Source organism: Lingula anatina, chromosome 10 (genome assembly GCF_051362555.1).
Source record: "Lingula anatina isolate TDL-2025a chromosome 10, LinAna3.0, whole genome shotgun sequence".
Taxonomy (NCBI): Eukaryota; Metazoa; Brachiopoda; class Lingulata; order Lingulida; family Lingulidae; genus Lingula; species Lingula anatina.
The window spans coordinates 18617913-18640989 of NC_141776.1; the positions used below are offsets into that span (position 1 = coordinate 18617913).

General features: G+C 35.5%; 1 protein-coding gene and 1 long non-coding RNA gene across 21 annotated transcripts in view; one reads left to right on the forward strand and one right to left on the reverse strand.

The window, feature by feature from the left end:
- Positions 1–3037: 3037 nt before the first annotated feature.
- The window catches only part of LOC106163513 (peripheral plasma membrane protein CASK), a 134350-nt gene continuing 114310 nt past the window's right edge, over positions 3038–23077 (reverse strand). For 6 of the 20 annotated variants that reach the window (XM_086996812.1, XM_086996809.1, XM_086996807.1 and 3 more), the window contains 12 exons: positions 19329–19523; positions 17963–18041; positions 16988–17073; positions 14807–14902; positions 14162–14230; positions 12189–12432; positions 11840–11989; positions 10190–10270; positions 8948–8983; positions 8326–8528; positions 6040–6141; positions 3038–5147 (listed from right to left, as the gene is read on the reverse strand). In XM_086996812.1, the coding sequence (XP_086852938.1) occupies positions 4971–5147; positions 6040–6141; positions 8326–8528; positions 8948–8983; positions 10190–10270; positions 11840–11989; positions 12189–12432; positions 14162–14230; positions 14807–14902; positions 16988–17073; positions 17963–18041; positions 19329–19523 (1518 nt within the window). In that variant the 3' untranslated portion in view covers positions 3038–4970. Of the gene's footprint in view, positions 5148–6039; positions 6142–7522; positions 7604–8325; positions 8529–8947; positions 8984–10189; positions 10271–11839; positions 11990–12188; positions 12433–14161; positions 14231–14806; positions 14903–16987; positions 17074–17541; positions 17621–17962; positions 18042–19328; positions 19524–23077 lie in introns of all 20 variants that reach the window. The other 14 variants (XM_086996820.1, XM_086996824.1, XM_086996816.1 and 11 more) reach the window with 10 other exon arrangements.
- Positions 14225–23077, forward strand: part of LOC147759717 (uncharacterized) — a 39633-nt gene continuing 30780 nt past the window's right edge. The window contains exon 1 of the long non-coding RNA XR_015331314.1: positions 14225–14427. This is a non-coding gene — a long non-coding RNA (uncharacterized LOC147759717). The remainder of the gene's footprint in view (positions 14428–23077) is intronic.

The following is a 23077-nucleotide window of genomic DNA, read 5'->3' on the forward strand; positions in this document are numbered from 1 at the left end:
AAAAAAAAAAAAAGATATAACCCACCAACCGTGCAGTGTAACTGTCCCACAGGAATTCTCTATATGGAAAAAACTAGAAATGCCAGATTCTAGCGGAATCTATATCAATATGCTAGTAAATGCACTGTACAGAAGTGCTGAGATAAACAAATGGCAATGAACACTTTTTACACTGGACCTACAGGCAAAAAAAACCTTCACAATTTGAGGGGATGATACACCATTGTCTTGGTGCTTGTTGGTCGCCCAAACTGTGCAGTTTGTCTCTACACGTACGACTGCCTCATGTTTGTAAAATACGAAAATGCTGAACTTGGACATAGCACCCAAACCCAATATAGAGGTGCAAACGATGTCACAGGCATGTTCCTGAAAATATGTAGTGCACAGATTACAAACTATGTTTGATTATTTTAGGGTCCCACATAAAGAAGTTTGTATTAAAGTTTCACTTTCCTGGAACCACGAATAATACAAAATAATTCATCATCTAACCCCAAAAAGGAACATACGTTACTGTCACAAATGCATAACGTCTAACTGTGGAAACGTTTTAATCACTTTGAAAATTCAATCATCACGGGTTTTGTTCTTTAATTTATCTCCTACAAGTATAACGTTGTAAAAAATTACGAAAAGCTTTTGTACAGAGCAGTTAATTGTTTTTTAGCGACTTAAGTTTGCCTGTCACTGAATATTAAAAAAACTGGGAAAATACACCCTACCGACAGTAAAATAAGCATTTAATAAATTATTTTTCCCCTCGTGCTCCAAATATTATATCTGAAATGTCAAACTATCATGAAATCATGATATATTTTTCTGGCAGCAAAAGAAAACATTGTTTTCTCTTGCACCAAGTACTTGTAGAAAATGAAACATTTTGTTAATTTTCCTAGGGAACATACGTTACCTAGTATTAGCTATGACGTAGGCCCCATTAGATACGGTTTAAATGTTTATAAAAAACGTCCTTACGTCATATTTAATTTAACATGATCGAATCACTTTAAAATATATAAGAACACGTTATGAAAATAAAAATTAGGTGGCCTGGAACATACGTTACCGGAACATACGTTACCAGTGAAAATCTACTTGTGCCCGAAACTGGCTCCGAAAGAAAAATTAGCTTCTGTTTGAGGTGTCAGGTGGTTCTTTCTGACGTCTGCTCGAGCTAAAGATTAGATGAGGTTAGTTACAAGTGTAAATAAATTAATAAAATCCTCAGTAACGATGTCAGCGAAGTGAATGATTTTGTCGTAATAAAAAATTTAATTCAAATACAGAAATGAATGTCAAAGACGGAAATAAATGTCAAACAAGACTATGGAAGGAAAAAATAATCGCCAACGAGCGCAGTGAGCGCAGTGCTAAATACATTGATACCGAACGGAACATCATAATTTCAGAAAAAATGCGAAACCAGAGCTGAGATTAAAAAAAATATATATCGATCTCCTAAGAAAACGAGGGTGACGCTTATTTGGAAGCGAAAGAAAACGGGTTCAAAATACTATGTAGGCCTACCTTCCGCCTCCTTATAAATGTCGTGAAAGACAAAAGAGGCATGCGAAGACTAAATCGCAAAAACGTAGACTTCACCAAAGGAAAGAAGAGCTCCTAGCTGCTATAGAAGTTGCCGAGGCAAGTCCACAGCAATCACCACCTGAGAGACTTGTTGTGTGTGCGAGGTGGCCACAACGTGGAAATGATTGAGAAGAAACTAATGGCAGTCACAATGAACAATTAAAGAACTACAATCACAGGTTAATTCCATAAGAAAGAGGGAAAATGCTATCCGGCAACGTTTAGCCATTGTAGAAGACGAAATACGGAACCACCTGAATTTCCCACATGCCCCAAAATTAAGACAGAACGCATCATACAGCAGGCTATAGACCCAAGCTAACACTAGTACTGTGCAGAAGCAATTACTTTTTATGTCTCCTCCATCCCAGTGTACAGTGTACCACAAACTTCATAGTCTTATTTATAACAAAAAGAAGGCAACAAAGAATATCGATTTGGTCAAACAAGGCCGCTTTTATCTTATAACCCCACTACCCTAATTATTTTAGCAATAATAACAATGTAGCAAATCGTTGCCTTTATCCTAAGATAAAAATAATATTATATATACACATAATATTCAATAAGACTCATCATCCTAAAAATATGATGACTTATACACTGTAGAAAATGTTTTTTTAGCTACAGTGGGTCAAGTTTAACGAGTTACACCAAGAAGTAAGATGAACATTTTGCATAATATAGTGGCTGAGAAGATTGCGAAGACGTACCGTTGTCTCAGATTTCTTTCCGCTGCTACTGGCATTTGCCGGAATCGTTGGTCGAGAACTCGCGAAAAGGGGATGAACTGATCGAAAAGTCGACGGACGGGAGTAGCAGGAAAAAAAGGCAAGCTGTATACATTTTTTTGAACGAGACGACTATAGTAGAGCCCAAGAGCGCCAGTAACAAAAAAAAAAAAAAAAAAAAAAATCATCCATCACGTTGGCACAGTAAAAACACTGTATGAACATCTAAGAAATCTCAAGGAAACTTTTACAACATATCATGCAGCCTATAATTTGTCTTAAATAGCGACTGATGAGGACCGTAGAGACCCTAGAACTCTAAAGTGGTACCTGTTTCTTATACCCACTCAATAGAAAGACTTCAAAACGTAATTTTGTGAGCCACTTACTTCTTATAGATGGAACAAACATTATATATATACATTTTTTTAATTCCCAAAAGTGCCGAAATCCGCAAGACAATTTAGACCTTTCAGAGAGGATAGTAAATCTCATTTTGAACGAATTCTCTGATGTATTTGAAAACTTATAGGTGTTGAAAAAGGCTTCGTTTAAAGAGGTGGGAGGTTAGATGTTTCTGGGAACTGTATTTCTTTACATGCAAATGATTAAGACGTTTGATACGCGGATCGTGTTTGTGTAATAGGTTATCTATCACTTTTGATGTCTGAGTTACTTTTAAAACCTCAATAAATTCTACGAAAAAAAGCGAAAAATATCTTATCAATATTTATTAAACTCGTGTCCCGTATCTTTTCTATGGCTGTGGAACATACGTTACATAACGGTATGCGTAGGATGCGAGGCGTAGTTGGTATTGTAACTAATACACCCAAAATTTGAAACTGTCCATGAGTTTTAAATTCACGACGAATATGACCAATGGTAGATAACTTTTAGGTAACAAAATTTTCAATTCTCTATACAATTGACAATTACTGCTATTGAAAGAGTCATCAACGTGGACATTGTAAAGAAAAATGATCTTTAGTTTGAAAGTAATTTTCCTAGATCTGGTCAATTTAAATGTATTTTCCTACCACTTTTCCATTATTAATGACTCATAGGGTTCTGATAGTGTTTAGCTTGCACAAATTTCCACAGTGCTCAACTAATGATCGTGTTTGTATCAGGCGATACAGTGGTAACGTATGTTCTTTCTTACGCTTTTTTTCACTTCAAACGGCTATCAATTTATTTGCTTACAAAACAGAAACCCGTGGGCGTAAAATTGGGACATTTGTGGGTTTTTGTTCTATACACATGTAAGTTTTAAAAAATTGGATAATACATCGAATTCATTCAATTTCATTTTTTGAGACTTGAACTTGTGAAATGCACCTCTATATTGGGTTTGGGTGATAGGTCCCCAAAAACTGAACCACATGGGAACTTACTGGTTGGCTTAAAATGCGTTATAACAATTGGATAAATTTTCAAATTTTATACATGATAATAATCCTTATTTCAAATACTTTGTAATATAATCCCTACAGTTTTATAACAAGTGAAACAGATACATCTAATATCAAATTTACCTGTCTGTTAACGTTGTTTACTATCTCTAATATACTCTTAATTAAAATAATAAAAAAAAAATCACCTAAGAAAAATCTAAACCCCTCTAGTCATTTTTCCTAACCTACTTGGATGAAATCTGTATACCATCACTAGTATTATATGATAAGCAAATGCTATAACTGATTTCTACCTACTGAAAAGAAAGTAAAAATATTGCTTTGACACTAGCAGTTCATACCAGTACTTACTAATCCTGTTCACATTCTTCGTATAAAATAACCACTCTCATGCAAGAAGCTGCAACTGACTATTCCTGATTTCAAACCCATCTTATGTAAAGACTAAATGTCTTGAAAATTAAATCAATCAACAGTTATCAATCATACTACAGTAAAATCAAACATTTGGATTTTTTAATACTATGGACTGTTAACAGTTCCAAATACATCTTCCCAGAATGCAGTGCTGCCCAAGCATAAACCTCCCTACAGAAATAATAATGGGAGCCTTCGATATAAAGTGGTCATCTTTATTCCCTATGTCAAAAGAGGCAGTATTAAAATGAAAAGAAAAGGTTCTTCCTTGTAATCATTCCTCATCATCTAACAAAATGAGCTCTAGCTTAATATCACATTTCACTAACAAGGTTCCCTTTCACTTAAAAATCTACATTTCGATTTTGCTTAATTATTAAACCAAACTTAATATTCATAATAAAAGTGCATCTTTTTTTCTGCTTTCAAAATTTCCAGAATATTTCCATCTATTAAAAAAATTGTTATACTGTGTAAGGGTGAATCAGCAGTCCAATGCACTTTCAAACCTTAGGTCTAACCACTAACTCTCGAGTTCTTTTGTTTTTTTTTTTCCCTAACTTGAGCTCTTTTTCCTTCTTGAATCAGTTGCCACTTCATCAAGCAGTACCCAGAGTTCTTGGCTTTGCTACTCGCAGCCAACAAATACCCCGCAGCAGCCTTGTTTTTATTCCAGTACCGCCACTCAGCGTTTCTCCAAATTCCATCCCAATTCAAAGTTTTACATCAAAATGTATTTTCTTTTGAAAGCCCAAGCCTTTTTTTCCTATCAACCTCAGCATCCACTCCATCAAACTGATCACGTTCCTTGTTTTCAATACACCCAGCTGACAGGCACCCACTGTGGAGTGGTGCATACTTCGTCGATGGCCTGTTCTAATGTACGTATGGTCTCCTCAATGTCATTATTGGCAATTTTCAAGTCAAAGTAGTGTCCATAAGCTTTCTCCAAGAGATCACTCTCTTTTGCAAGACGCTCTAGACTTCCATCCTAGAGAAGTAACATGAATATAAAAGAACAGAAATTAGATTCAAGAAACCCAAATAAAATGAAAAAAGAATAAAGACTACATAAATAAATGAATAAATAAATGGCACAACATAATACATTATGCTATTAAGTTTTATCACAAAGTAATAATTAATTTTACGTATTTCTTTGATTTCAGAAGAAAGGTCCAATTTATTTAGTACATTTAAAAACTCTATACACCTGGCCACGGGGGAAAAACTATGTGCAAACAAACGTGTAAACACTCTAGTGACAAAAGGACACACTGATCACCTGTTAGACTACTGTGACATACCCAGACAGCCAACTAGGCCGCATTCAGAACAGATATAATCCACAGACTAACTCGTCCACAGATCAAATATGGCCAGCCCCACTTAAAAGCGATGCCACCTTATCCCCTAAAGGCCTCCCGGCCTACCACAAGGACCAGGCCTACAGGGGCCTTGCAAGTAATGGGATTAAATCTCGGCTCCAAGGTTTAAGTACAGGCTCCTGCAGGGATGGTGCATGTGGAGGTGGAGAGACCATAAGGGAATTAGGCGGCATTGCTTTTAATGGGGTCAGCCATATTAAGTTTGAGGATCAGTTAGGCCATCTATTGTGAATGAGACTTTAGAATCCCCAGGAATGGGATCTTCACAGTTAAAAATAGGGGCACAATTTCAGCGGTTACACCACTTCCATTGATAACGGAAAATTATCAGAAACAGCTTGAATCTAAACCCATTCATTTAATAGAATGTAATTATCCCAGTTGGTGCTCAATTAAAATTATGTCAGTAGTTTCTAAGGAAGTATTCAGATCCCCATCCTTTGCCATGAATTTCATCAGAAAAAAAAAAAAACCCTCCCCTGGCTTTACACTTACATTAATCTGGCTAAACTTGGGGTCTGCCAGATTTGCCATGCTTGGTGCCGCTATGAATACTACAAAAGGGGAAAACTCGGAGGACCGAAGAACCTTAAGTGCCTATAACGGGGGGAGAGAACACACATGCATTGTGAATTATCAGTTACCACACGACAAAAATTATGCTAAACACCAATGTCCTTGCAAGCTGTAAAATGAAAAGAAAATGACATCAAACATCAATAAACAAGTACTTTGTATCCCCAAACCTAAGACCCACTGTGAGAAAAAAAAAAAAAAAAAAAAAAAAATCCCAAACATTCTTCTTCATCCTATTTTATTTAACTTAGATTTTGGAAAAGATTCCACTGAAGCACTGGGGATGGGTGGGCCTCAAACAAACCCTTAGCAAAATGAAAAGTTTGCTGTAACATTGCAGCAATATCAATTGCTACTAATTTTGCAGCCATATTGCAGCTAATTTGCTGCAAATTTGCAAGAAGGAATTGCAATTTGAGGTCTGATATTTTGCCAAGGGAACTGCTCTCCTAGATGGGACAGGTCCATATTTCATTATCGCCCCCACCCCCCTCTTTCCAACTAGATGACCCCAGGTCTAAGAGAGATGATGTTACTTGTTTAGAGATGATACGACAACATTTGGTATGGGTGTAGCATGGTACCCTCTTTTAAAAATAATATAAAAACTCCTTAGTAATCTTATTGTTCTCAGAAGATACTAAAACAAAAAATAATGCCCTTATTTATCTAAAATTTCATCTACACCCCCCTCAAAAAAAAAAAAAAAAAAAAAAAAAAAAAAAAAAAAAAAAAAAAAATTATTGTCAATTGGTGACAATGGGGTACCATACAACAACCCAGAGAACACCATTACAGTATTACAACATCAAATACTAGCTATTAGTACCTGCTTGAGGAGTGGACAGGATTGAGTCACCATTCCAACTAAAACAATCTGAATATCAAAATCCGAAATCTATTGGTTCGACAATCCACTTGTATTTCCGTAGGCTCTCTTACCACAATCAAAGAGTCCCCATCCCCCAGTGTTCTCTGAGGGGGCGTCTCGATAGTCCGAAGGTTCATTGGTCCGAAGGTTCATTGGTCCGAAAAGTGGTAACATTTTCATCGATTTTTTAATCAAGGGTTCATTGGTCCGAAGGTTCTATAGTGAACATTCGGACCAATGAACCTTCGGACTATTGAACCTTCGGACTATCGCTACGGCCCCTTCTCTGACTTGCCCCTCCCCCCCCCCCCCCTTAGCCCCACCCTCACTCCACTCCACCCCATTCCTCAAGCAAATACCCCACAAGTGCACCACACCTTGTGCATCACAACAATTAGGGGGTCACAAAACAGCATCTACAAAGGAAGAAAATAAAGGGAAAGGGGGGGGATTTGCTGTTTTTGTTGCTAGGGTTACAGTTGCCATAGTTACAGTTGCCACAGCGATGACACAGTGATCATATCTGTTTACCTCATGAAATGAAATCATGTCCGGAGCAGCTATAAATACTACAAAGGGAAAAAACTCTGCAATGCGCAGAACTTTCAATGCCTGGAAAAAGATAAGTCAACTTTTATTAATATGAGAAAGAACTTATGCATGCTTTTCTAAAAAATAAAGTAATTTTTCTTCAATATAAAGATTCTCACGGGTGCTCATGATCGTGAAAAGAATAGGAGGTTCAGATAAAAGACTGGCTCCGATGGATGGCCTCTCTTTGAACTCACTGCTTACGATAATATGATAACACAAAAATAAGGCTAAATATAAATATGGGACCAATAATGCAGACACATACTATACTGAGTTGAAAAAGATGTATAAAGATTCCATGAAACTGTTTAGAGGCATTACACAGGCTAGGAATCAAATTACAGTATTTGAAATAAAATAAAATAAATTCTATTTGGAAAAAAATTAAATATTCAAGTGAATATATGTAAATCATTTTCTTCTGTTGATTTACCTTTACCAATAGTGCAATCTGTATATTATCACCTGATTCAAAGGATGCAAACATTACATTTATAAATAAAATGCATGAAATGATGTAAATAATTTCAGAAATATCACTTTTACTGAGAGCTTCAAACCAAACATCAAGTAAAGTGGTATTTTTTCTCTCATTCATAGCTGATGAAATATTTATCTCACTATCTCACAAAGTCCTGCCATCACTTAAATTTCTCAGCAGTTGTCCACAAATTAATCTGAGCAACGCAAAAACAGTAACGAATATCTTCCATAACTGTTATCATCATTATTTCAATCACCTGAGGTTCGACGTCTAATATCGCCATAAGTCCCTGGTCATGTATCTGACGAATTGTTTCCAGTTTCGTCCCATACATGGCATCTTCGTGGGTCCCGTATTCCAAGTACTCATTGTTGGCAATGTCCCGCATCATCTGCTCGTGCGTCACAAAGAAATAGTTTTTGCCATTTTCTTCATCTTTTTTGGAGGATCTGGTCGTATCTGAAAAAAAAAAGGATAATATTTAAAAATTAAGATTTATACTTGACATCAAGAAATTCATATTTCACCTATACGTTAAACACTAAGCTATGAAGAGCACTGTATAAATAATGAATGCTTTTCAATAAGGAAAAAAAACAAACATATTGGGGTCCCTAACAAGTTCATAATATTTAATTACCAAATTCAAAGACCTTTTTTTCTGTTAATATGTAACTACACAGCTTAATTGTGTAACATTACAGAGGATACATTGGATACAATCATTGTAAAACACTAAAAAAATGATGAAAAACATTGCAAACCAAATTTGGTGTTATAGGTAATGCACATTATTCCACCGGAATCCTTATTATTATTTTTACAAATTTTAATGAGAATAGTTGTGCATGCAAATGTGACAAAGAAACATTTCTTGCCATTTTCTTCACTTCTCTTGCATGCCTTAGTAGTGTCTGTAATACAAAAAGAACAACTCCTACTACTATCAACAGCTCTATATCACTACTAGATGTGGTATTTAGTAGACTTTGAATTTATATTGAAAACATTTAATATATCATTGTAACTCTTAACGTCAAACATTTAAACTAACAGGCAATTGTCATTGTTGAATCCTTTTAATACATGCAATGTTGAATGGTGACATTAAATATACAAATTCAGCCTTAATTTGAATTGCCCAAGATATTTTTATTGTATTTTTCAATGCTTATTGTTCTAAGCCTGATTAAAAAATAAGCTACATTTAGCCAACTTAAGCCTTCGCGTAAGATTTGTTGGTGGTATATAGGAATAATCTTACATTTTTAAAATTTTTGTTTAGAAAATGCCTCCCAGGCATGCAAAACTTAATCCACTTGATCTAAGCCTACAACTTAATCATATAATTGTAGAACTTGAATAGAAATGAGTCTAATAGGCAGCAATTGTTTTTATGCTAACAGAAAAAAAAGGCACCATTTTCCTTATAATAAGTCTAGTGGTTGTCTTAAGATACATTTTTTGCATTATACTTGGCTGACCATCCCCCTCATCTCATCTTACGAAAAGTATAATATGAGAAAAAATAAATGAAGCAGACTATGGATGTTAAACGGAAATGTTATTCAGAACATTAACTTTACATAGTTTGCAATAGAGCTTAAGTGGACAATAAAAAAAAATTGTAAAATATAAGAAAATACAAATATGTTGCATTAACAGCTTTGACAGTCTTCACAGCTATCAAATCAGAGGCAAAATTATCAGAATTAAAAAATAAACAAAATATCAAGCCCCTTGTTAGTGATACTGAAACCAAAGTAAAGGCCTAAATATGAAATAAAAGAGACTGAAAACTAATATCATAAAAAACAGTATATGGTGATTACTGAAAAAAATTTCAAACAACTTTTTTTTTAGAAATATTACAAGCATAAATCATCGTATTTTACTAAATTTTCAGGATTTCCAATATCAGACAATGACAACGGAGTAATTTTTGACATGAAACCAACGACTTCTCAAACATTTTACACCAGCATTTTAGACATTACTTCTTCCAAGTAATTACCATATATCAAGATCACTCTACACTGCAGAGAATACATACTGGTAGTAGTTACTGTAGGCATAAAGATACATATTTATTTCAGAATCTACAGTATATAAATACATACGTGGGATGGGGTAGGCAAATCTGTCTGGGTGGCTGGTTATAAGTGTATTCTTGATATGCCTCCTACCAACTCCATGAGCACCTGGGGACATAAATATATACATAATTTCTTTTTCAGTTTTACAAAGTAACAAATAGTTGAAAAGAATGAATTGTTTATTTTTTTAATTCATAGTTTTCTTTTGGCTGATATCACTAGTTGTTTGTTTATATTAGGCCACCCTTTTTTATTTTTATGGATGACATCCTCTGGGTACCCCAAAATCGGTGCGAGAGGGCGAAAAAAAAAAAAACAGTCCAAAAAAAAAAAAAAAACTGCTAAAGTAAAGGAATGCTGTCAGTACACAGCTGGAAACACAAATTTAACCACAGAAACACGTATCAAACTAACAATATGTCTTTATCCATGCTCTCAAAATATTAAAGCATTGTGAATACTTCGTAGAAATGTAAAAAAAAAGTCATGAATTGATATACTTCATATTACCAAATCTATTTAAGGTTATTTCATGCATTCATTTGGTAAAGCAATCAATAAAACAAATATCAATCAAACAGTGCGTCTTTATTTGTATTCTCAGAATATTAAAACATTTTGAACACTTCACAGAAATGTTTAAAAAATGATGCAAAGATATGCTTAATACTACCAAATCTATTAAAGGTCATTTCAGACGATGCCATTTTGTCAACTTCAACTCACACGAAGCAGCTTAACTGTCAGGTGGCCTGTCCGTCCTTCAGCCCACCAAATACCTCGACGCCCTTGTCGACCCTTTTTTCGCTACAGAAAACCTGGTATTAATGTGCTGCTTTATACAGAATGTCACAGAAATGTTTCGGCCGCCTCCAGCCTTTCGCACAATTGTAAAAAGGTGATATCTCCATGCCCAATATCAATGGCATACCAATCCAAAACGATGGCGCCCGTTCTCTTGATGACTTTTATTGTTGTGTAATTTGAAAGTAATCCTAGAGATGAATTTGACAGCAAAGTGGCCGCATTTCCACGTGGTGAAAATACGCATGCGCAGAAAGCTCATTTCCTTGCAAATTCAATAACAACGTTTGCGACAACCGACTTCGTTGGGGGCTGGGGGGGGGGGGGCTTTTTTTTTTTTTTTTTTTGGAGAACGGGCGAAAATCCGTGCGCGCGCAGGATGTCATCCATAAAATTAAAAAAGTGTGGCCTTATAAGATGCCACTGGGTTGGTGTCAAAATGAAGGAATTATGTGATACATGTAGATACAATACGAGTCGCCGAGCTGTACGTGAAATATTACGAGTGTATTAGCGAGCCGCAGGCGAGACAATACACGAGTAATTTTCACGTACAGCTCGGCGACGAGTGTTGTATCTAGCTTAAACCACGGCCTCTGATTGGCTACTACACTAGTGAGGAATGGAAGTGCAACAGACCATGGAATGCACTCGTACATGATGTGCTTGTATGTCGCATACAGCACTGCCTAGTCTTTTGTTCTCTGTGCTAGCCGTGGTTTAAATGATACTAGTCCTAGGGTCAAATATGGGGACCTACTAACAGACACAGAATAGATATCCCATGGGGAAGAATTCAAGGGGATCATCCATATTTGACCCTAGGACTAGTTAGTCTCCCTATTCTGAATGGGGCCTAGAAAACTTTACCTAATAAAACCAGAGTTTTCCTCATAAAGGCCGGGAGCCTGACCACCTCCTCGTAAGTGACCAGGTCCAGTTGGTCAAAGATTGCATTGTGTTTGGCCAGGTATTTGTCTTTGTAATGCTTCTTCTTACGGCTAAACCACGAGCAGTTGGCTGAAGTAGAGAGACAATGTTGTTTTGCATAAAAAGTGATGATTTAAGTAATATTATTAAAATTCAAAAATAACAAAATCTAACTAACATCTAATTTTTTTTCTGTCAGAAGATGGTCAAAAATGGAGAATGGAAAAGATAATTTGGAAATCTGTCCAAAAAAAAAATCTCTGGATCCGCCCCCTGATTTTCCCCTCACCTTGTTCCTGTTTTGCCTTTTCAATGGCCAGGCATGCCGTCCTCCATTCCTGCAACTCTGGCGACGGGATCAGCCCGGCAGGGTCACTGGGTGCTGCGTTCCATTTGCGTGCCTGCCACCAGTTGTGGTCGTCTTTGCTGATCACTTGTAAGATGTCGCCTCGTCCAAAGGATATGCCAGCTTGCTGGCAGGGGATGAGTTCATCATCTACTGGGTTGTAATCAAAAAGGCACCGGACGTAAATCTGAAAGGCAAATGGAGGCCAGTGGTAGGTTATAATGATGATGGAATGGAGAAGGGTGATTTCATTCTGTGAAGATCTGTTGTTTTAGGGTAGGATATCTGCCATATTTATGTCATTTATTCCAACATTTTTCTTTAGTTTATCTATTCACCAAAGGAAAAAAATACAAATAAAAGTACATTTTTTTCAAAGCTATGTTAAGTTCAATCACATAAATGTTATAAATTGTGGACATTTTGTATAAATATTGCACATTGTCTTTTTCATATGTGTCAATTAGGATTGAGACTCTCAAAAATGATGTTCTTTTTAACTTGAATATCAGAAATAAAATGTCTGGTATAACGTCAATTATGATGAAACATATGCAACTCACAAACCTCAAATAACAAAATGGACCCAACCATTTGCAACTCATTTATATTGACAAGGAAGAACCCACTTCTCTTTATAGGGGGTATGAACACATATAAATGCTACAGTACTTGGAAAAAAGTGTTAATTTAGAACAGAAAAAAACGTGAATAAAAAGGGCAAGAATTATTAACTAAATAAGATAAAAACACCAAGTAGAAGGAGATCCAGCCCCTATCCAGTCCCCAGTTAAATGTTATACACGAAGCAAAACACTGCTACCATCAAAAGAAACAAATAGAGTCTCAAAGAGTGGATTAACATTATTCAACTAAGAAGGCCATTTATTGTTAAGAAGAAAATAGCAATACATGTAGTTGAGGTCATTCCAAAGTTGACCTTCTGTACTGAGAGACGACAAACATCAAAAGTTGGAACCAAATTAATCGCACATTTAGATGGAAGAGCGAGAGAAAAGTTTTGTCAGTGGTACCATAACACACACATAAATCTATTTTTTAAATTACAATCCCAGAATTTAGGCTTATTTATGCAGCATTATATCAGATGAAAGGAACTTTTCTGCCTTTTAAACATATAGACACATGACAGTATCAACTGCAAATACAAATTACAATAAATAAATAAGTAGATAAATAAATAAAAACCCATAAATAAGTAAATAAAGCAGTTTTAGCAGTTAATAAAGACTTGACAGGGTCAGCCAAAACTCCTATTTAAGAAATCTGAAAAGTCACACGACAAAAAATTGTTAAACTATCACAGACCAGAATTGGACAATTAAGGTATTTACTTAAATAGGATACTATTATTAAAGACCTTTACCAGTTGCATAGCTTAATTGCCTTAATGATGAAAAATCTTCCTCATCTCACGATTAAGGAGAAATGCCCATGGTAATATTAGCATAATTTCTGGGGTATTTATAACTCATATTTTGCTTTCCTTCTCAACATGGCCAATGATTATCATATTTGTATAGAACATGGATTTCATATTTATAACCTTCAGGGCAATGTGTAATAGCTATCTCTATTGCTTTATAGAATAAAAAATTTATAAGGATAATTATATCAGTTTATTAAGGGGTAAAATCTGTTATCTTTTGGGTTTTGAATTAGTGTTATATCACAGTAACTTCAAGAGCACTGCATCATAATTATTCATAGCTAAGGGGTATTATGTCAATTATTAACGGAGCATCACACCATACTTTTATATAGAGCATTATATCATTGTTATTCACAGAGCATTACACTATAGTTACTTATAGAGCATTATATCAGTTATTTATAGAGCATTAAATCAAAGCTATTTATAGAGCATTACATCATAGCTATTTATAGGGTATTACCTCGCACTGGGTGGGTTGGTGCCGATAGCTAGGGACAATCTTCAACGTGACACTGCCATGTGAATCTCGCTGTAATAAAACGACAGCAAACCAAGGTGATATAAGAAATTAATAAGAAAAACAAACAAACAACAAACAAAAGCCACCACATGCTGTTACGCCACAGAGGACACTGGAAGAGAAACAAGCGACACGTGCCAGGTGTGAGAGAGTGAAGGAGGGCCAGCAAGGATTTCTGAACTTTTGAAATGAAAATTAAGCAACTGGTAGGTGCAAAGATTAATCGGAAACAAAATTAATACATTTGGAGGTCCTCTTTTGGAGGGCCCCATGAATTTTGTCGTACTAAATGGTTCAGAAAACAAATCAAATGTTTCAAACAATTCAATTATAATTATAAAATAATAAATATTTGAAATACTTTTTGACCAAAAAAGTATATATACATCCTGTAGCTCAGAAAACCTGTAGCCCTCCTTTAATTCTCACCTGTGCCACACAAAAGCACCCCATAATTGACATGCTATGACGTGCACCTCTTAGGAAGGGATGGAAGGGGCCCATCTCTACCCCTCCCCCCTAAAAAAATCACATCTTGACAGACTACCACAGTCATGCCTGTATGCGGTTGCCATGGAAACCTACCTCTGCAATGAGTGGCGAATTATCCGCTATACTTTCATAAAAGCAGCGATCATTTGAAGCAACTACTGTCATTACTACATCACCATGCAAATTCCTCTGGGGAAAACAAACAGATCATAGATGTATAGGCAATACTTTGTACATAACATTCTCAGCCTGATACTCTACAATTTCAATCAATAACTGTTAACAATTCAGAATTTAAAGAAGCAAACTATTTCACTTGGATCAAGTTTTGTTTTTCAGTCTGACTCAATGGACATTCTGACTTTTTTGTATCTTTTATTGTCTGTTTGTTCTTAATTCATCCAAGAATTTCAATAACTTAAAAGGTGAATCATTTGGAATTTCTCATTTTTTCAAAACTATTTCAAACAATTGTATCATAAGTTCTGTTTTTGGTTTCGCTAAAGTACAAAATCTGCTGCATTTCTTGCAATGTTTAGTAACATTATTAACAAGATAATATCATGTCCATTCAACAAGTCAAGCCATGCAAACCTGAAACAAACAGACAAAAACATTAACCAGATCATTTTATCAATATTTTTACTGGACCTGAAATAAAATGACATATTTGTGCAAAACAATCTATTAGTGATATATATGCATTCTCAATCTTAACATGCAAAATCCGAACCCTCTGAAAACATGCAGTTCTAACATCAGAGATGCTGTTTTCTATTTTTGACGGGCCAAAACAAAATTTTGAACTAGATTCCAAATAAGGGCTGTTCAAATATGGAAAAAATCCAAAAATCCAATCTTTTCAAATAAACTTTAGTATGTATGCATTGAACCAATTCCGGCACATGGATAATACAATGTTACAAAGAAAGCTTTTTTCGTTTAAGCCAAATGTCTACAAATCAAATCAAATCTGAAGCCAAATCTATGACGAGTTGACAATTAAAAAATGTAAAAATCATGTTTATTTCAGTATTATTTGAACACCAGTAGCTTCTAGCTATCAAAATGAAAAATTTAAGGAAAACTTTAAATGTTTCTATGGTTTTAACTGAGAAGAAGATGCAATTGTGATTCAATCTGCGAAGCTCCAGTAAGAGATCGATGCGATATTACATTTCCATCGTTACCATGGTAACTCCTAGCCATTGGGTGAAATCTTCATACATGCTTACAAAAGCTAGCACATGCCAAAAGAAGTTCACGTTGAAATAGAGAGAGATATTGGTTGCCAACTGAACCCATATACCCTGTGCAGTATTCTAGATTGATTGACACCACTTTCTGTTGTTCTATTCCTTACATTCATGTTAATAATTAAGTAATCACAAAAATATTTTTCTAGCCACAAATGTACGGGTTATGAGTACTGCAATGCTGGCAACCCTGCAGAATAAAATGCACACTATATATGCAACATACTGAATTAAGCATCAAATGCAAGACCTGCATCTCAGTAACAATTTATAGTCCAAACAAATTTTAGAGAGCATTCCCATAGATTTTTAGATCAATCTATCCCCGTGGGGAGTCTCACTAGATTGTTGTCAGCCTGACCGGCTTAAATGTCTGTCCCGCCTACTAAAAGCTGTAAGGGGGTAATTAACTTTTGTGCGTGCTTGGCTCTCGGAACCTGACAGCAATTTAGCATGAACACCCAAGGAGTTAGGTCGATCCGGATAGATCGATCTAAATCTATGGGAACCAGTCTTAGATTTCATCAACCAAAATGCTCCACCGAAATCCTGTCACTTAAAACATACCATGAAAACTTTAAACATTTGAAAGTTCTATTTTTATCATTTTTAATCCATGAAACTTTTTTTTTTCCGCATTGAAAAGTATTCACAAGTAAAAATAAGTTTTGTATTCTTCATCCTATTCATTCCAAGTCCAATGGAGTGATGGCTTCCTTCAACCACAGGCATGTTTATAACTGAATCAAGTTAAGACCAAACGTCCTGCTTCATAAAATAAGTTAAGTATGAAAATAGGTCCAAACCTGCTGATCAGCCCAAGACAAACCAGTTTTTCATTTTTGTTGCTACCAGTCAATAGGGTTGTTCAAATTCAAAGGATTTTATGACATGGAAAAAATACAGCTTCATTTGGTAAAATCCACGAGTCATTACCATACCCAGTACCAAACTGAAGCTTGATCCAGTTATGAAGACACCTGTTGTTTCCAGTATTATAAAACTTTAAGGTACCCACCAGTAGTCTCTGTAAGTGCTCTATTTGCTGGTTGGCCACACTGATCCCATTAATTTCTCTTATTTCATCTCCGACGTGCAGAGTTCCTGAACCCAAAATATAATAAAGTCAAATAAGGTAATCTACTGGTCCACCAAAAATACAAAAAACATAAATTTGTATTCCTATTGTTTGATTGCAATATATCTGTATTAATAATAGAAAAAGAAAGTAATCCTCATTGTGTTAAAAAAAGACTTACCCTGAAAAATCAAAATCACCAAAACATTTTGACTTCAAATAACTCAGTACATACTAATCTAATAACTATATTCAGTAACATATCAATACATTAATCTCAATTTTTAAAAATAGGTTTTGGCCTTTTTTCTTGTATGATCCTGATCCAATATCTTTTAACCTCGGACTTTGCTATGCATAGCACTGCCATGAAGAGAAATAAATTGATATGTAGTCTCTGTATAATGTTTCTCAAATATCTGCCGCCATCTTCAATCTATAAACGACTGAATTCCATCTGACCTTGACCCAATTTTATCTGACCTTGTCCTCACCTTGCCTGTGTATCATACCACCATGTAGTATACGGCTCACCATACATCTGCCATCATCTAATCTTTTTAATGTGATGCCCTAGACAGGAATATGTAACGGTCAAAATTTACCAAAAGAACTAAAACTTATTATATAGTTGTTGATAGCGTAACCATGACAAAGAGACAGCCAATCAAAACCAAGCTTTCAAGGGTGCATGTAAAAGTAGTGTTAATATAAGAACACTGATGAATGGGATAAATTCACAAGACACAAAACTTGAAGCTATCGCTAATTTCACTCAAACCACATCCTGTAAGGTCCCACAGATAAAGTAAAGGTAAAAAGGTGCTCAGAAAATAAAGAGGGATGAAGTCCATGCAGATGAGCAAATTTGATTGGCTGTTTCCCCTGGTTACCTGTCCCATGTTCTCCACCCACCTTGCCGGTCAACCATGCCGCCATGCAAAATGCGTGCTACAACACATCGTCCATGCTCATTTATTTTCAGAGTGATGCCCTGTGTGAAAATAACACAACAAAATAAAGAACACGAAAAGTTCAAAGCAGGTGCAAGCTATAGATTTTTTTTTTTTTACTTTGGCTAAAGACAAACTGCAAAACTATAGTCAACTAAATTAGTAAATGAAAATCCAATTAAACCAATCTAGGGCCATTTCAAAGACTAAAAGAGAATATATGATGTAATAAATACTAAAAATAACATTTTTATGTAGCACCAGTTCAACTAAGGCCTGATACAGAGTTTCAGCACACTGCACTATTAATGTGGACATATGAATCCAAGAATTTGAGAATAAAATTTGCTGAATATTCTCAGTTTATAAATGATTAAGTGGAAATGTTGATCTAAAGGACTTTGTGATGATAAACCCTGGAGGTCAGGGGCGAATTTAGGTCGTCTTCTGGGTCTTCCGGAAGACGGCTAGATTTTCAAGTTAACAATGTCAGGCATCTAATATTTTCTGTCGGAAGACGGTCGAAAATGGAGAATGGATCAACAAAGATAATTTGGAAGACTGTCAGAAAATATCTCTGGATCCGCCCCTGGAGGTGACAGTGAAGGAAATATATACTGGTGATTACACAAGAAAGTTATGTTTATTAATACACTTAAAGTAATGTAACACAGTAGGTTGCATAAGTGTCTAAAGGGAATATCTATAATCAAGCGGTAAAATTGCAAAATGGTGTTTTTTCTTTCTATAAGAAATAGAAAAGGGCTACTCAAAGGTGCTACTGTTTGAATTAATGAATAAAATGCAAACACAACCACATCAATACTGAACAAGAAAAGAATGATGGAAAAACCTAAATACTGCAAAACAAATCGTATATATATAATTTCAAAATATATATTTTAAAATGTTGAATTAAAACAACTTATCACTTTGATTACTTACATATGTTAATAACTTACAATGCTCAATATTGGTTTTATATCAAAATTCACTGCATTTTATGTAAAATAAACTTTACTTCTGTGATATATTTGGATGAAATTAAAATCTACTCCGTCTACTGTTTCATAAAAGTTCTAAATATGTATTTTTATACTTCATTCTGTATCTTCATATCACTCCCATAATCCTAAACAGCATATCAGACTTGTACAACATCATTTTATTTATACAGCATCATTAATTACCATAATTTTCACCAGTATTATATGCATTTAATTTTTGATTATCTATTTAAATATTTCATTATATATGTATATTATCTTACTTTCTTTGAGTGAATAAAGTTATTAAAAAAAATCATTTTATTTAGAAAGAAATCTCACCATAGCCTCATCAGCAGCTTTTTGGAACTGTACCAGACGAACCCTCGTCACATTCTCCATCTCTCCGTCAAATTGAGGCGCCACATCAGCATCTGTGTCTCCGTTCAGGTACGGCATCAGCGGAGGCGGCGTCACGCGAATGGCGTCTTCCCCATAGACCTCGTGCGCCACTACGTCATGGGTTTGCAGTAATGCCTGAAAGTGGGCGTTCACAAACTTAATTTGTGAGTTGGAGAAAATTGCCCTTTTCATGAGGAAAATTCATTTTGGTGGGTCAATCCTGTATCCAGTACCTTACAGGGCAGAGATTCGGTCGTAATTTTAAGACCCAAAAATTTGGGCATGCATGAATTCAGGATATATCCATGGAGATCCACTAAAGTAAAGGTAGCTATTAGTTTGTCCCTTTTTTATGAAACAAAAAAGAAAAAAAAAACTAAATAAATATATAAATTTTTAAAAATGATAAATTCCTCCTATCAGAAGACCTGCATTTCATCCATAATTCAATAAACTCACTACATGCACTACCTGTAGTCTATAACAATTGAGAGAAGAGTGAAGAGAGAACAAAAAGGTAATAATACCAACTCTACCCTAAATCTTCCACGAGGCTTCTGCCTACTTCCAGATTTCTGTGGATATTCAATGCAGATTTTTTTCGCTTCCTTTCAGGCCTTTCTCCTCACTGCACTATAAAACGGTACAACTGGATATACTACTTTTTAGTACAGTTTATGGATAATTCTAGTAAATTCTACGACTATCAGGAGAGTCCAGATATGCCTTTCATGTCCATTATCCCAGGCAAACAAGGAACCCAATTTCCCTAACTGTTCATGTTCATCTGTAAAAATGATCAATATGACAATCAGATTAAATTGATTTCTTGTCATCCTTACAGTAAATGTGGCCAATAAAATAGTTTACCCAAGGCAATGGAGAGCAGGGGGGAGAGGGGGGCTTGCTTGTCCTGTCTTCAAAGGTATCTGCCCTTCTCCATGCCCAAATACATAACGTGCAAAATAAAACAATTTTTAACCGAACACTTTTCCTACCACTGAGCCCAACATATGTTACATGAAAAAGGCTTAATTTATACAGTAGTCTCTGGCAAACAGACAAACAGACACCAGAAGCTTTTTTAAATAGCAATAAGGTGTTTTTTTTTCCTTTGAAGAAGCATTACCTGTGTCTAGATGACTTCATCCCTGTATAACTACCAATAAACTGCTCCATACATCCATCCAAATCTATACAGCCACTCAGAGAGAACTTGTGAATAAATTTCTCCAAATGATCATGATCAAATGTGGTAAGCTTTCTTGGCATCCAAACCTCTTACTGTCACACTAAAACTTCTTTTTAGGTCAACTTCAAAGAAACATTTACGACCCTTCCATCAATCATGTAACAAGCTTCTATTTTTTTCCTTTTTTTCTTTGCTTGCATGTGTTTATTAACACAGCGCAAAAAGTTAACAGCTATCTTCTAATGGCAGTGTTATTTCAGAATGGCTACCTTAACATCTAAAACTACCACTTTTATGCTCCTTAAATGTGGCAATCAGTTAAAAAATAAGGTACACATGAAATATCTGGCGGTCTGAAAGCATACCAGTGAACGTACATATATTCTCCATAAACTTAATTGAGAATATATGGGGAACACCTGTCCACGGTCCCTCTTATACAAACTGCACTCTTACCTGGAGGTTTCTAGGAACTAGTTAACATACTGCAGACTGTAACCTTAATATACTGGTGATGACCAGGCACTATATAGAGTATACACAAATACACTGAATGCCTAAGAATATGATAACTGTTCTAGTGTCTAAGACCCCATTCCCATAGACACCATCAGCCTATGTAGATCAATCCAACTCTGCAGGGACTCTCACTGAGTGCAATCAGCTTAACTGAATGACACGTCTCCATGGTTTCCAACATACTCGTATAATTACAAGCTTTTCTGTATTTTACATAATGCCAGAAGAGGGTGTGTTAATTGCTAAACTGCTTGCATTCAGCCAGAGCTCCTGCGGAGTTGGATCGTACGTGGACCGATGGCGTCTATGGGAATGGCGCCTAAAAACATAATAACTACTCTATGCCTTATTCATGCCTTACGTCTACTTTCCTGTGTATCTCAGAATTCACCAGCAATAAACAGTCCTAGAGACACAAATATTGGCTGAAGTAAACAATGATCAATAGTTCTGGCTCCAACAGTCCAGGGGTTGAGCAGCCAGGAGTAGTGTCTTGCTAACAAGTGACGCATGCTTACCCTGGAAATCGTTATACTCCTTCCAATAAACTTCTATTAACTGTTACAGCACTCGGGGATTTAGAGAGAAAGATTCATAATTCTTATACTAATTGCATAAATTCTGACCGGTAATCGGGGAAGATCTGTTGCTAGCAATGTTCAAGTTGAGAGAGAGAAAGAGAGAGAGAGAGAGAGACAGAGAGAGAGAGAGAGAAAGAGAAAGAGAGAGAGAGAGAAAGAGAAAGAGAGAGAGAGAGAAAGAGAGAGAGAGAAAGTAGGGCAGTAAGAGGGATAGAGAGAGAGATCCTTTTTCTGAAAAATGAACTTTTTTTATCCTCTCAGTTTACCCAATTTGAGAAATGGCATAGAACCTAAATCAAATCTTTCAAACCCCTCTACAACCGCTCTCTTCAGGCCTGAAGAGCACTGTATCTTGCTTGAAAATGGTTGGCGATCCATAAGATTTGCACCTTTCAGGTTCTTTAATGGCATCAAGACCATGATAAATTAGGCAGTATGTCAATATATTTTGTGAAAGATTCTGTACTTGCACTGTAGAAAAGATACATATGCTAGCAATGCTTCCCTGGGATTAAAAAAAAAAAAAAAAAAAAAAAAAAAAATATATATATATAAGTTTATTTCTGTCATACCAACAAATACAGGGATTTGATTTACGTCATTAGAACAATCACTATCTGTTACATGAATCTATCTGCAGTACAATGTTGTCAAAACCAAGATAAAGCTTGTGATGCATTCTCTGTGGTTTTGCTCTTCAGCAAGGTATAGCACATCTTGTGGAGTAACATCAGTGAATTTGGACTTGACATTGCATGATTTATTCCATTTCTTTGGCAAAGTAAAACATGTTTAATATTTCATTAAGATAAGCCAGCATATGTTGGAAAGATGAGGTCATGGTAAGAAAAACTGACAGAAGCAACTAGCTATAGGCCTTGGACTGCAATGGTTGATCCATGTTAAAAGAAGGAAAACAAAACCATGCAAAATCTCTATTATGTGGCCTTTATATACCATATAGAACAATTGGCAAATCCCAAAAATTATACCATTCAGGTTTATGAGTTTATTCCATACTAATCAGTGTGGTCAGGATCTCACACACAATATTTCTAAACAAGGAAACCAGGCTAAGGTAAACAATACACCATATTGCTAAACATTGAAACTATAATAAGACAATGTGTGATGAATCTTCCCTTTACTTAGAGATATCCTCTCCAAATCTACCAAAATATTTCACCAAATCTAATATTTCTGGAGAGAAAAAAATTCAAGTATCACTGCACAACATATTTCTGCATGAGGGTTTGAGGTTTTCAACCACTTCTACTTTCATAATACAGTTCTAAATATATCTCCGTACATTTAGTTCACCACAGTCTTCCTGACATTTCTGAATGAAATGTTGATATCAGATACTTCTACTTGAGGAGTTTTATCATTTTTAATGT